The sequence below is a fragment of the Pezoporus occidentalis genome, unplaced genomic scaffold (genome assembly GCF_034315485.1).
Source record: "Pezoporus occidentalis ecotype Australia unplaced genomic scaffold, CSIRO_AGI_Poc_V1 ctg155, whole genome shotgun sequence".
NCBI lineage: Eukaryota > Metazoa > Chordata > Aves > Psittaciformes > Psittacidae > Pezoporus > Pezoporus occidentalis.
In genome coordinates this window covers 353,873-368,505 of record NW_026913372.1, presented here as the reverse complement: position 1 = coordinate 368,505, position 14,633 = coordinate 353,873, and the positions used below count along the sequence as shown (strand labels likewise).

Here is a 14,633-nt window from a genome sequence, read left to right as displayed (position 1 = left end):
AGAGTACCGAATGGTGTCAAGACGGTGACGGCTCCGCGGAGGGCTGTGGGGAGCAGGCGGGACGGGCAGAATAACCATCACTGCAGGCAGGATGAGCAAAGCCTGCCACCAAGCACCCGCCCGGGTAACGTGACAGTCCAGAGGACAGCACCTGAACAGAGCGTGCTACCCGAGAGTAGATGGAACACAGCAGCTCTGGGCTTTCTAGTGCTGGAAAGTCATGGTTTTTTAATCCTCCTTCCAAACACCCCATCTCTGGTGACTTGCCAGCATCCTGAAGTGAAGACATGAATCAGTCAAAAGAGACAAGCCACAGGCCATGTTATGAGCAACATCTTTACATGATACAGAGAGGACAACACTTGGCAAATAACGTCTTTCAGGCTACTCCTGTTAGAGAACAATTCCCCTCGGAGAAGGTATCTCGCTGGCAGCAGGTTGGTTATGCAAGGCAGGATGGGTGGGCGAGCCAGTTGGTCCACTGTCTTTAACTGTTCTTCCACCAGAGGCAGCACCTTGGCTCAGGCAGCCCTCTTGTGGATGCATCTGTCCTGTCCACCCTTCCTCAAAAGCCTGGGAGAGCATAGAGCACTCAGCCAACCAAAACCCTGTGGTGGCTTCCACCAGCTGGCTGCACCAGCTGGCTGCTCCAGCCTCTGCTCCTAGGTCCCACCACTAACGAGCGACCTAAGAAATTAAAATAAACCCCATGCCGTTTTGTAATAACATTAAATAAGTGATTTGGGTGTAGCCCCACAAGACTGCTCCATGCCCAGGTGTGCAGGCAAGGCTCATCACAAAGCAGGGGTGGTGACTCTAAAGAAAAGTCCTTTTCTTTTTCCTGAGAGGCACATCAGCGGCAAGCAGAAGCTGCAAATATAACAGGCTTTCATTTCTAACTTTGATTTATAAAAATCTCCTGTTAGGAACAGTCTGGGCTTGCCAGAGCCTGGTGCCATCCAACAGGTGTCTGCAGGCAGTGGTGGCAGGGCTGTGACAGGGAACCTGGACACTCCTGCCTGACCCCACTAGTGCTTGGGCATAGCAAAGTCCCACGCTGTCTCCTGGGCACATTTCCACATTGCCCGCATGAGTCGTGTGAAGCCCATGTCCTTGGGCTTCTCCAAGCCTCTCATAAGGCGCTGCTTCATTATGGCAACAAATTCCTTGTTGCTCAGCTCACCATTCCCTGCAAGAAGACAAAAAAATTAGAAACACTAAACCCCACCACCAACCTCCTCCCTGCATGCACTAACTTTAAAGGGCAGCAGCCACAAGTGTCATTTCTTGCAGAAACTGAAATCATGTTTGGCTTCAACCTCCCAAAATACCCTGCTGAGCACAGGTTGCTGACCCACATCAGGTCAGCAATGTCTTGCAGGGCCCAGAGTTCTGGGGCTTGAAGATGCAAAAGCAAATGCCCATGCACCCACAGGGAACATTCTGCTTTAAGTGGTTTAGGAAATTACAGGAGCACAGGGTAACAGCAGATTTTTCTTAACGGAGTAGAAGGAGAGGTTCATTGAAGTAGTTTACTGAGGATACTGAGAACTATGTCAACTAAATTTATACTAAAAATAAGATTATAGTAAATTGGGGCAATTTTTATTCCGTAGCTGCTTAACCACAAATAAATTAAAACCTCTGGGATTTTTATTTAGGGCACTGGCTGATCAGAGGGGACAGCAGCACCACAGTGCAAACAACAGCCTGACGCCTCTCTGCTGAGGGGCCAATGGCTCCTGCCACTATGCCACATGTATTCTGTTGCCTGTTCTGCTCCCCTGCCTATGGCGCACAGCTGACAGCACTGATTTTAGCTTCTGGGGAGCAGCAAAGGAAAACAACCCACCTTTGGGCACAGAAGAGATAGAAGGGACATCAGCCCTCCAGAAACAAACTCACCAGTGTCATCAGTTCCCCGGATCAAAAGAGAAAGAACCTCTCTGGCTGATACGGGGAATCACATCATTTTGTTTCATGAACAAGTTGCTTCATTTGAAAGCTTTTTTCCTGCCTTACATCTGAATGCAAATCTGGGCAGCAGAATTCTAGCAAAATATCAAGAGGTGAGTAAAATTCCCTCCAGTGCTGCAGGTTTTTGATGCATGCATGGTAACGTCTCTAAACATTGAGAGAGTGAAAACACACAAAGGAGGTTTGTGCCTGCTTTTCCACTTGATTCCTTCCTTTCAGGGACTCCTTTGGCAACCACAGTCTTTTCCCCCAAAGGTTTGCTATCAGAATATTTAGCAGATTCTCTTATGAGATGAGAATCCTTGGTTCACTTCTTCAGCACTGAAGCAGAGAGCATAAAACAAGAGATGCAACCTTAGAAAGGTGCAAAGAAGCAGGTGGTGCTGAAACCCAGAGGGACAATAAAGAATAAAATAAAAATTCTTTTAAAATGCTAATATTTATATATCAGAATGCAAAAAACCTGTCTATTTATGTATCACTGCTGCCACTCAGAGCTGTCAGATCCCTATGACCTTGCTGAAGAATCAGGATGCCAGCAAGGTCTCTGGTTTTGGCTTGACAATTCTGGGCAAATGCAGAATTTTGGTACTTTCCAAGTCTGAATCGCTGCCACCATCCCCTGGTGGCAAAGACTTCACTAATGCTTATGAAGTACAATTCTCATGAATTCTCAACCCAAGACTGCTTCAGTGTGGCAACAAAGCTACCCCAAAGTGCTCACATCCTCTGTGGGCCAGCAAGGCAACAAGCTTCCCAGCAAAGCACAGAGCTGCCATTAATTAAGCTGATATTTGTCCAGGACTTTGGAGATAACAAAACACCAGACAGGCTCATTTCCAACACTGGAGCACAATAGCTCATTTTGTTAAACAAAATAGAGTTTGGGAGTGGGGGTGGAACCTGCGCATCCAGTGCTTTAAGAGCAACATCTTGGAAGCTGGGTATCATCCCAGAAGGGCAGGAGAATGGGGCAAGGTTGAGGTCACTCACCGTCGCAGTCAAAGAGTGCAAACACCACGTCGCACACATGGTCAGAGAGCTCCACCTTGGCTACTGTCTTGGCCACTTGCTGCATTGTCACTGCAACGGAGGGAGGGCACAAGGTTAGTGAGATGTGATCTGCCAACTGCAGCAAACACAGGCAGAGGAGCAGAAGACTCTTTTTCCTCCACAGAAAACTGCCTTTACAAAAGCGTGTCGTGTTCAAAGAGGCTTGAAATAAGCTTCGTCCCCATTTAATACATGCCTCAAAATCACGCTCCTCAAAGCCTTTGCCTTCATAATGCTACACTGCATGGGGTGTTATGCTACTGGTAAGCACCAATGTGCTGATACCTGTGTTGAACATAAACATTAAAAACAGAGATGAAACATTTTCCCCCCAAATTAAGTTATAAAATTGGAGTTTGCACCCTGTCAAACACCACGTGGAAAACCTCTCCAGATGGGCTTGATCAACAAGGCGGCTCCTTCCTACTGAACTACAAAGATGATAGTCTATGAACCAAGTATTCCAACAGGTTGGGAGTAATAACAACCAGTCTTCCTGTTAAGCAACTCAGGGCCAATAACTGCAGAATGAACCCATCCATGGTCTCCCTGTGACTGTGGGCTCATGTGACAGGCTCTGCAACAAGCAGACACAGTCAACCTTGCAATAAAATAAAGAGTTGTAACGAGTTATTTCACTTCCCCCACCCCAGACTGGCAGCTGAGCTCATCAGCAAAGAGGCGAGCAGTAGTTTTATTCACACCTCTAGAAAAGAGCAAGCCATGGAGCTATCAGTCTGGCAGGGTTATGCAGTAGGTTTTGCTGCATAAATAAAGAAAAAACCTCAAACTCACTGGGCTGTTTTAGCTGTTTCCTTACAGGTATTTGTGCGTGTCTGGCTGCCCTCTAGTTTGTTTCTGATGGCTGCTAATTGAAGGAAGGAGGGGAGGTAAGAGTAGCTCAGCTGTCATTTTTGTCAGGCTTGAAACAGAACAGTCTGCTCCATTCCAGACACCTGATAAAACGAAAGGGCTTTGCATGACCCAATAAAATGGAAGGGCTTTGCATGGATGTGAATGTATTTTAAGTTAAATTGTTTCCCTATGAATTCTGACCCAAGGAAACCCTATCCACAGAAGCTTTGCACTGCAGCAGCAAGCCCACAGGAATTAGGATGAATGTTTAGCTGCAGAGCTCCCCTTCATTCAGCAAGGCAAAAGAGTGAAGTGGCATGACACAAAATCAGACTGAGACCAAATAAAGCATCTGCTTTCACCCACAGCATCCTTCTGGGTTCATGTACTCTGCCCTTCAGAAATTTTGAAGAGTTATGTGTCAGAAAGTCAAGAATAAGCACCTGATCTGCACCATAACAGGATTAAATAGAACCTGCATAAAATGTTTCTAATAGTGTGGGGTTTGTGTGGTTGGGGTTTTTGGCTTTTTTTTTGCCTTTTTTTTCTTTCAATGAATGTTCAGATTATTGGTTTCTTCCATCCCATTTCTGCTTCCCTAAGTGAGTTTTGGGGTTTTCCACGAAGAACCCACAGCCACCATCAGGTCCTTTCTCCCTATAAAATCCCTAGTGCAGGAGAAAACTGAAATTAAACAAGAGGTGGATTAAAATATAAATAATCTCAAGTAGGCACCCGCTGTTTCCTGTAATTGTTCTTTTTGAGTTAAAGTCCTTTCCTACATGATAGATGTAGCACTGATCTGCAGTTATTATTCTGTATTTCAGTTCTGTCACTGTAAGTCAGGATACAGCTGCTGCTTCTGTGCATGTCCTACTGGCAGCCAGAGCTTGCTTTGAGGAGGGCAGAGGCAATGGAATCATTAAAGACGACTTGAATTAATTTTGTTCCCCAGCCTTATGCCCAAACCTTGCCAACCAAGCTGAGGTGAGACTGCGTGTCTCTCCCAACCCACCTGCACCAGCCAGGCTGCAGAATGTACGGTGCTACACCTGTGGCACAGCTGGATAGTAAAGGAAAAGGGTGAATCAATGTTTTAAGCACAGGGACAAGCCATCACATCCATGCATCCCTCTGTTTTTGAAGACACACAGATTTGCCGCCAAGATGCAACATGACTGAACCACAGCACAAGCAAGTAGGTGCATTAGATGGCAGCAGCCCTCCAAAAAGGGCTTTAACAGTTCACCACTGAAATTGCAAGTGTTGGTGTCTCCCACTGGTTCCTTTAATAAGCAATCTGAGTTATTTTATGCATTTTTAGTGTGTTATCTTTTTTTTCCACTCCAATTCCCAGAACCACAGAGCAAGCAATGACTCACTAAGTGCTTACAAACACCGTTTTTCAATGAGGGAGAGCCTTGCCAGGTGACAAACTTCATGTTTTTTTCCTCTGTTTTGAGATTAATCACACATTTGGCCAAAATAATGGGCAGCTGGGTTGCTGCCATTTCCAGAATGGCACCCAGGGTGATGCGAGGAGGGCTCCCTCCCTTGGGTGGTCCCACACTGCAGAGGCAGGATGTGTGTTTTGGGTTTCCAGAAATCAGGCTATTTAGGGTCTCACATTGATAGGCACGTTTCATTTTAAGCATCCCAGCTGGAAAAGTTGGATGCCATCATTAACAATAGAGCTAGTAAAACTCTATTTAACCTTTTCAAATCATTTGCATGTGTATGTACTGAAATGTCCTTTCAGAAGAGAGATGTATAAACCCTATGCAATCCTGTGGCACAGCATGTTTTTCTTTTTCTTCTCAAAATGCAAGGCTGCAGCCCTGCAGCTGAGTAGAAACTCCTTTGACATGAAAAGGAGCATCATGGAAAGTCATGGAGATCATGCTTCTGGGGACAAAAGCAGAGCTACCAGACCAAAGGCACAAATCCACTGCTTATGTGATATTCACAGTCATATATAAGTAAAAAAAGGAGATTCCAACACAAAGTGGTTTCTAAACTGAGAGGTACTCAGCATTTTCCAGGGGCTGGGGATTTATGGAGAGCCTGTCCTTGGGATTAGTGAGCCGATTTCTTACATCCTTGTGGACAGACATCCTCTGCTGTAACAGCAACACAACAACTCATTGCATCAGTGCTCAGCAAACACTGCACTGCAATTGTGCATGTACTAAAACCAAAGGGGCAGATGAGTTCTGGAGCACTCTTGCCTAAGGACGTGGTGCTGAGCACTTCCGTGGTCCCTTTCCATCAGGATGCACACATATGCATCAGTGCATTGGTCTGAGGGCAGCAAAGGTGGCAACCCATGACATTGTCTTACCTCTGCAGGACACTAGATTTCATTACTCAGCTCTTCACAAATTACCTTAAATACTCATCCAGGCTTTTTTACTAACCATGAGAGGCTGTAATATTTTCATCCTTGGAGAGATCCGAAACCTGACTGTAGGGGGCCCTGGGCAAGCTGCTGTAGGTGACCCTGTTCAACTAGAAGGCCTCAAGAGATCCCTGCCAAATTCACCTACTCTACAGAAGTCCTCCCCACTCAAACAACCAGCATTGACCACGTGCCATTACTCCAGAGGAGCAATATGAGCTGCGCCTCCATGGGGCACTGACTTCTTTCATCCAGCCTTGAAGGCAGATTAAAGTAAGCAACAATTCAATGACAAATACCTGCTGCACTCAAAACTCACATCTACCTCCCTTCAAATTCCCTGTCAAGTCTGCAGCTTTTTCAAACTCCATACTTCAAATAAAATGATCTTCCATTAACCTGTCCTGGGCTCCAGCCCAACACCAAGCCAGCCTTGCCACTGGAGCGAGCAGTGGGCTCAGCCATCTCCCCTTGCTTTGGCCCACCTCTAGCAGAACACATCTGTGCCTTATCCTAAAACACAAAGGAGTTGTATTATGGCTCTCTGCCAGTGCCAGCAGAATGGCTGCTTGGAAAGTCTGGCTGCAGATGGTGCCAAAAAAAAAGTGCAATTCACACCCTTGCCTCAAAAGCGGAATGACAAATTCAGCTCCTGTCCTGCTGCCAGCTGTAAGCCCATGCTGGGAAAGTTTTCCAAGTAATGCTTCTGATTTAAGAGAATCTCATCTATTGTGTTTCTGGTAAAATGAAAGACTGACTGACAAATAATCTCTGTGTTATTCGATGGGTCATTAAAATACAGCTTTATGACCCTTTTTAGAAGAAGCTGCTGCTTTAATTCAACACAAAAACCAGGTTGTCAACCTATGGCTGTTTCACTGAATCAGCTCGGTTGGAGAAGACCTTTAAGATCATCAAATCCCACTATTACCCCAGGACTGCCAAGATCACCACTAAACCATGTCACTGAGGGCCTCATCTACACGGTTTTTCAACGCTGCCCTGGGAAGCCTGTTCCAATGCCCGACTACCCTCTCTGTGAAGAAATCTTCCCTAATATCCAGCCTAAACCTCCCCTGGTGCAGCTTGAGGCCATTATCTTTTGTTCTATCCCTTGTTACTTGGGAAAAGAGACTGACTCCCACCTCACTTCAACCTCCTTTCAGGTAGTTGTTGCAGGCAACGATAAGGTCCCCCTATCCTTCTCTTCTCCAGACTAAACAACCCCAGTTCCCTCAGCCTCTCTCAATAAGACTTGTGCTCCAGACCCTTCACCACCATCTTTGTTGCCCTTCTATGGACCTGCTCCAGCACCTCAATGTCTTCCTCGTAGTGAGGAGCCCAGAACTGAACACAGTATTCAAGGCACAGCCTCACCAGTGCTGAGCAGAAGGGGATGATCACTGCCCTGGTCCTGCTGGCCACACTATTGCAGATACAGGGCAGGATGCTGTTGGCCTTCTTGGCTGCCTGGGCACAAGCTGGCTCATGCTCAGTGGCTGTCAGTCAACACCCCCGGTCCCTTTTCTGCTAAGCAGCTTTCCAGCCACTCTGCCCCAGGCCCGGAACACTGCAAATCTATGGTGCAATGTCTGATGCTATCCTTTTTTTTTAACTCTTAAATTTTAAATGGCCCTTCTAAAAGTATTTGGTGCTAACCTGATTATGTTTCTAAAAACCTAATGTTTGGTGCATTAGGTTAGCAACAATTCATTTAATACACTTCCTCCTCCCTATATGATAAGTAATTTTTACATTTCTTGGTTTTTAATAAGCAACTTTATGAAAGCTTGATTTTTGTAAGAGCACACTCCAATTATTGCTTATTTGATTTGTGTGTGCAATATCCAGACTCAGAGTGCACACATATGGAAATGGGTAATGCACAGACAATTTAGGCATGAGAGATGCCTACTTCAAAGGGATCACTGAGGTGTACTACTGCAGCTTGCTTTGCACCTTCATTCAGACCACAGCAAAACTCTCTCTTCATATCTCCTGCTCAGATCATCTCTGGGTTGAGCAGGACAGAAGGATGCGAGGGTGATTTATGTCAGCTACCAGACACATGCAAGGAGGTGATTTATAGAATAACCCTTTTCTCCTGCATGAGCCTGAAAAAAAATCTCTCTTCAAAGCTGGGACCCTGCAGGCAGGGACAGGGGTCTGGGGAGAGCCAAGCCCATAAGTGGCTTGAAGCCATGCCCTGCACACCACCAACCCTCCCCATGGTTTACTCACTCCAGCCAAATCCTCCCAGCTCAATGGCTGTGGCTCCAGCAGAAGCTCATTAATTGCACATAATTAAACAGCAAATCACACTGATTTACCAACTGCATGTGGACCTAAATACTCCACGCAAACATATTCCACAATTGGGCAACTGCTAATTTACTGTTGATACTAAGTAAATTGGATTTGCTGGGCTATTACCTCCTTGTGGGACACTGCAGAAAGGAGCACATCTGTACTTCATATTTTGCTTTTAAATGAAAGAAAATCCTACTGGCTTCTTTTAACTTTGTCTTAAGATAATGGTGAACTAAAAGAGTACAGATGATTTCCCCCATAAAAAGTCAAAAGTAAGAAGGTCTGTTCACATTTGACTCCATTTGTAATTCCACTGCCCCAAAACCTATTAATGTCTTAATATTCCCACAACAGCAGCAGCTGGAAGAATAGCTTACTTCCAGTTTTGCAGCTGCCCAAATAAATCAGTTTTAACTTTCCACTAGACAAGGGTTTCCACTTAGCCTAAAAAACTTCTAACGAGTTTGCCATCTTTTTTTTTTTTTTATACTCCCAGTCTCAGCGCTTAAAAAAAGCATCTCTTAAAAGAAGAAAACAAAAGAAAGCACTTGCGACAGATCCTGGCAGCAGAGAGCTGGGATATTTTTTGTTTAAATATTTCTTTTGTTTTTTTTTTAATCAGTGTGTTGGATCTGAGAACAAACCTGATATGGGTTAGCTCAGAAAACACATGATGAGATGAAGAAGGATATGTACTGGTCTGATCAATAAACCACGGTATTACCAAGGTCCCCTGGAAACACCAGCTCTGAGGTTTATTCAGCCAGCTCCTCTGGCCACATGCAGCCTCTGGACTGTGGGTTATCTGAGCCTGCTCTGAGTAGACTTCAGTGCTTAGTTTGGGACCTCTATGGCGTTTTAATGCTTCCCCTGCTTCCCTCCATAATGCTGAGACATCCAAAGGTGGTTGCCATCACTTGCATTTCAGATCAGAAATGCAGTAGCTGGCCATACAGCTCTTACTTCTAGGCAAAGCCGCCTATTTTTAAGCAAAGCTGAAACAGAACAAGGGTTGTGCCTTGCTCTTGCCATCATCTCCGCAGATGGTTAGTGCCTCTAATACACCCACCGCAGAGAACTCTACAGAAGACACAATTTGCAAGAATACTTCTTATAATACTGCTTGCCTTTGCTAGCAATATTTTAAATACTCTGTAAAAGGAGAAAAATAGGTCACTTCAGAAATGGCGATGAAGAAGAAACAGTGGTGTGCCTGGGATCTGGTACCAGAGCCTGTGATACACTCACTAGGTCATCTTGCCTCTGCATGTATCAGGCCTGAATAGTCCTGCTGAAGTATTACACTATTCAGGCTACACATTTCAGCCTTTTTTTCCCCCCTCTATATCTAAAACTAGGGAAGCATAAAGCCTAACACCCCTCTTTATCCATGGATGCAGCGAGTTAAACCTCTCATTACAGGGAGGAACTGCGATTTCGGTACATTTTTAACGTGTCAGTTGGGCTCATTTGACACCTTCCCAACTCTAAAGACACTGCATGAATTGCACTCCCTCAAGCTTTCAGTGCCTGTCCATCTCAAGTTTTAATACCTTTATCAAGCGAAGCTCCAGCCATGTGGTAGAAGCTCAAAGCTGTGTCCACGTCATTTATGTTCTTCAGAAAAGTGAAGAAGTTCTCCACCTCCTCAAATGTCAGCCCCTGGGAGAGAGAAAAGATGGTCTTACAGTGACAGGAAAAGGAGAAAGTGACATTACCTGGATTACAAATGACAAAATGATTCATCTGCCCAAAGCTGTAGCCCAAGGGGAATTCATCTGCACACTCAAGTGTGCACTCAAGTAAGCAGAACTACAGAAAATTTGCAGCTTGTCTCTATCTTCACTGTAACTATGTGGCAATGCAGCACTGATGTACATTGCACAGCATGCACACCAACAAATGCAACAGCAGGCTTTGTCAGCCCTGGATTTATGGATCCAGACCAAAAAGGATGAGACAGCAAAATGCACACATGGACAACAGATCTGACAGGGAAGGTTTACATACTTACATACATAAACTCAAGGTCCTTTCACCGGCTGAAAAATCTAAACCAATGATGTATGGGGGTATCCTACAAATCTGGGATTTCATGTGGACAGAGACACTGAATCTCTGTAGCAAAAATGCCATCAGTATTATGAGAATTAGTATTTTATTGATGAATATTATAGTTGAGGCTAGCAGCAGCTTTAACTCCTTTCCAGCTACCAAAAAGAAAATAAAACCAGAGACAGAGACAGCCTCAGGCGTGCACTGACAAGTCGATAGAGGAAAAATTACCTTACTCAGAAGTCTGAGTATGAAAGTTTATCTGTTCCCCATCGATGTGTTTGTCAGCACTGCTCAACTCTTTGTAAGTTATTCATGTCTCCACTGAAAGATTAAAAGATGTTTCCATTATATAATAGAAGCTAGTGTTAATTTGGAATCACAAGAAATTGCATATCTGGAGGATACTAGGATAGTGATTATGGGATCTGGATGACCACTCCTTTCAAGGCATTTGCAGATCTAGCTGTTGATTCATAAGCCTGAATCCTTTAATCATTTAAGTAATACAAAGGATACATAAGCAGGCAAACTCCAGAAACACGTATCTGCTTGCAACATGCATCTTAGCTCAAACACCTCTGTAAAAATTAGGGCTTTTCACCTGGGAACCCAGGTTTCAGCCAGGGAGAATTACATCTCACTGCCACCCTCTGCCACCTCAACAGAAAAATATGCTACACCACTCCCAAATCATGTGTGGAAGACAACCTGAATCACTAGTTTCTGAAAAGTCAAGTTGGTTTTCTAGCAGTTAGGGAGACATAAACCAAATAGCTTGCCTGTAAATATTAGACATCTCCAGTCCTTTTTCCTAGCAGAAAAGCAGCTGTGTGTCTAATTTGAAGGTGAGAACTGTTAGCAATTTTAAACAAAGTAGAGTGTGGCAGCTCCGCTGAATATGCAGAGGAGTTCACACATCCAGGGTAAGATGGGATTTTCCCTCAAGAAAAATAAAAGCAGGTTATCCATTCCCAGAAGCAGGTGTGTAGAATAATGATGTCAGAAAGTGGCTACAGGTTAGATTAAACCCAGAGCTTTAACATTTTGGAGGCTGTCAGGGTTGCCTTGTGCAGAAAAGGTAGTTGCATCAGACAATGAAGATGATGTCTGGCAGACTTCATTAGAAAGCACTCACAAGGTAAACTATATTTCCAGTGTAAAGCTCACTGGGTAGATTTGGTATAATTACTGGTGCTTCCCTCCCAGCATCACACTATCAAAATTATTCTATTTCATTTCCTCTTTTCTTTTGGCAAGTAATAGCAAATCAAAGCCCCTACTGCTTTCAGTGTAGAGGAGAGTTACAGCAGGTTAGTAAACTGTGCAGGTAATTATACTATGCTGCTATAAAAGTAGGGTAGTGAAGCGTGAAAATAAGGGATTTGGGGAAAAATTCTTCCTGCAAAACACGTTTGCATAATAAACCTGTGACCTAGAAGGTGTTCAATGACTGGAAAGTATTGCAGGATAAATAAAGTGGCTGGGTGGCTTTAATGTCTCACTGAGGCCAGGGAGCCAAAGGGGGAGCAGTGGATAGCCTGGGCCCTGCTCCTTTTTTATGTGATGGGAGTAAACCAGACCCTGACCAAAGCCGGCCGATCTGCTCTGCAGATGTCTGGGTTACCAACACAGAGGAAGAAAGAATGCCAGCATTGAGCTTCTGCAGTTTCAAGCTGGAAACTGGTTTAATACTCCATTCATTTACAAAAAAAAACTTTGCAAGTGCATCCCTGAATAACTTACCCAGAAAGCCTGAAAAGGGGTTAACATAAGTGTTGTCATGCCAGTCCTGTTTCTAAAGAGATGGGCAAAATTAAAGCTACTTAAAACCACTGACAGCTGCACCAGGGAGATCCAACAAAAGTACATAAGTGTATTAGATACAAAGTGCTGCACGCAAATCTGCAAGGAATATGGTCTTCTAAAATACCCTGGGAAAAAGGAACCCCTTAAACTTTCAAGAACAAGTTCTCTTGAATAAAAGACAATGCAAAGTTAGGCACCAGGCTGGATTCACTGTGAGCTAAAACCTGCTGAAGTGGAGGATTTCAGTGCCTGATTTCTCTTGGTCTGCATAAGCATTGACTTTGAGCTGCCCTGGCTGCAAAAAAGGCTTATCTGCTTCCAGTGCAAAGTGGCTGGCACTTCTTGCATGCTTTAAACCATTAAATATCTTGTACTTGCTAACAGAGATGCTGTCCTGTTTTAGAGGTTTGGGTGTCTCATTCCCCCTGGTCTAAGGAATCATGTGTTTTCTACCAAGACTGCTAATGTCATTTTTTGTCCTATTTCCCAAATTCTCTCCTTGAAAGTCCTTGAAATAAATAAAGAAAAAAAGACTTGCTCTAAATCTGATTATCTGCAAATAGAAATGCATTCTGGCTGATTTGGGGATGAGGAATAAGGTAAAAACAAAATGTTCTTCCTCTGCCACAGATGTCAGGGTCTTGGCTTACACATGAAAGGAAAAAACATCTGCTGTAAGAAACCTTCCAAAATAACTCCCACTGCCTGATTTCTCATACACTCACCTATTGTTCAATAATATATATACAAATATATATATTAGGAAAATACAAATTACAGAAAAAGAATTGACAGTCTGAGAATGTTAACAACAGAGCTGATACTTTTCTGTTAAGCACACATCACTGTTAAGTACTTTTTCCATAAGAAATCAAATAACTCCTATTAGGACCCAGGGGAAACAGAGGTATTGGAAAAGCTGAATCTGCAGTGTCTCGCTCAAAGATCAAATAAAGGGACACAACCTTTGAAACATCAGTGGTCTTATTCAAGCCGGTGACAAAGACTTTGAGAAATGAGACTTCCAAATATTAACACACAGTGCACCTCAGCTCTGATGACACTGACACTATCTACTGATAGTAGCCTATTAATTATCAAGCCTATTTTTCCTACAAAACACGAGGGAATTGGCAAAAACCATCCTCTTTCTGGCACTCCAAGGCCACGCAAAGCTACAGGTAATGCAGCTCCTCTGGCAGGAACGCAACTCTGAGCGTGGCCTTTTGGCTCGCTCATGGTTTCCTCCAGTTTTTAACTTTTTGACATTGCTTGCAGTTAATTACTTGGGGCTGTTGGTCAATGAGAAACTGAACATGAGCCACCAGTGTGCGTTCGCAGCCCAGAAAGCCAACTGTATCCTGGGCTGCATCAGAAGGAGCGTGACCAGCAGGTCAAAGGAGGTGATCCTGCCCCTCTACTCTGCTCTTGTGAGACCTCACCTGGAGTATTGTGTGCAGTTCTGGTGTCCTCAACATAAAAAGGACATGGAACTGTTGGAACAAGTCCAGAGGAGGGCCACGAGGATGATCAGGGGACTGGAGCACCTCCCATATGAAGACAGGCTGAGAAAGTTGGGGCTGTTCAGCCTGGAGAAGAGAAGGCTGCGTGGAGACCTCATAGCAGCCTTCCAGTATCTGAAGGGGGCCTATAGGCTTGCTGGGGATGGACTCTTCGTTAGGGACTGTAGTGATAGGACAAGGGGTAATGGTTAAAACTTACAGAGGGGAAGTTTAGATTGGATATAAGAAGGAAATTCTTTCCTGTTAGGGTGGTGAGGCACTGGAATGGGCTGCCCATGGAGGTTGTGAATGCTCCATCCCTGGCAGTGTTCAAGACCAGGTTGGACAAGGCCTTGGGTGACATGATTTAGCGCAAGGTGTCCCTGCCCACAGCAGGTGGGTTGGAACTAGATGATCTTAAGGTCCTTTCCAACCCTAACTATTCTATGATTCTATAATAGTTAGTCTACGTGCCCTGCTGCTTCAGTACACCAAAATTCTCCCCCAGCACCAGTGAAAGAGAGAGAAAATGGGGAGGAAAAAGTCACTGGAGTGGCTTCACATGAACTGAGGATTCCTGCACATCACAGGAACCCAGTTCAGTCACCAAAAAGGGACAAAAAATGATTAGACCCTGGCAACACTTGTGTTTTATAAACACACTTTGTATCTAA

General features: G+C 44.4%; 1 protein-coding gene across 6 annotated transcripts in view; it reads right to left on the bottom strand.

Moving 5' to 3' along the window:
* Nucleotides 1–639: 639 nt before the first annotated feature.
* Nucleotides 640–14,633, bottom strand: part of MICU1 (mitochondrial calcium uptake 1) — a 107,101-nt gene continuing 93,107 nt past the window's right edge. For all 6 annotated transcript variants that reach the window (XM_062611582.1, XM_062611578.1, XM_062611583.1 and 3 more), the window contains 3 exons: nt 10,147–10,255; nt 2,971–3,060; nt 640–1,189 (listed from right to left, as the gene is read on the bottom strand). In XM_062611582.1, coding sequence (XP_062467566.1) covers nt 1,029–1,189; nt 2,971–3,060; nt 10,147–10,255 — 360 coding nt within the window. In that variant the 3' untranslated portion in view covers nt 640–1,028. The remainder of the gene's footprint in view (nt 1,190–2,970; nt 3,061–10,146; nt 10,256–14,633) is intronic.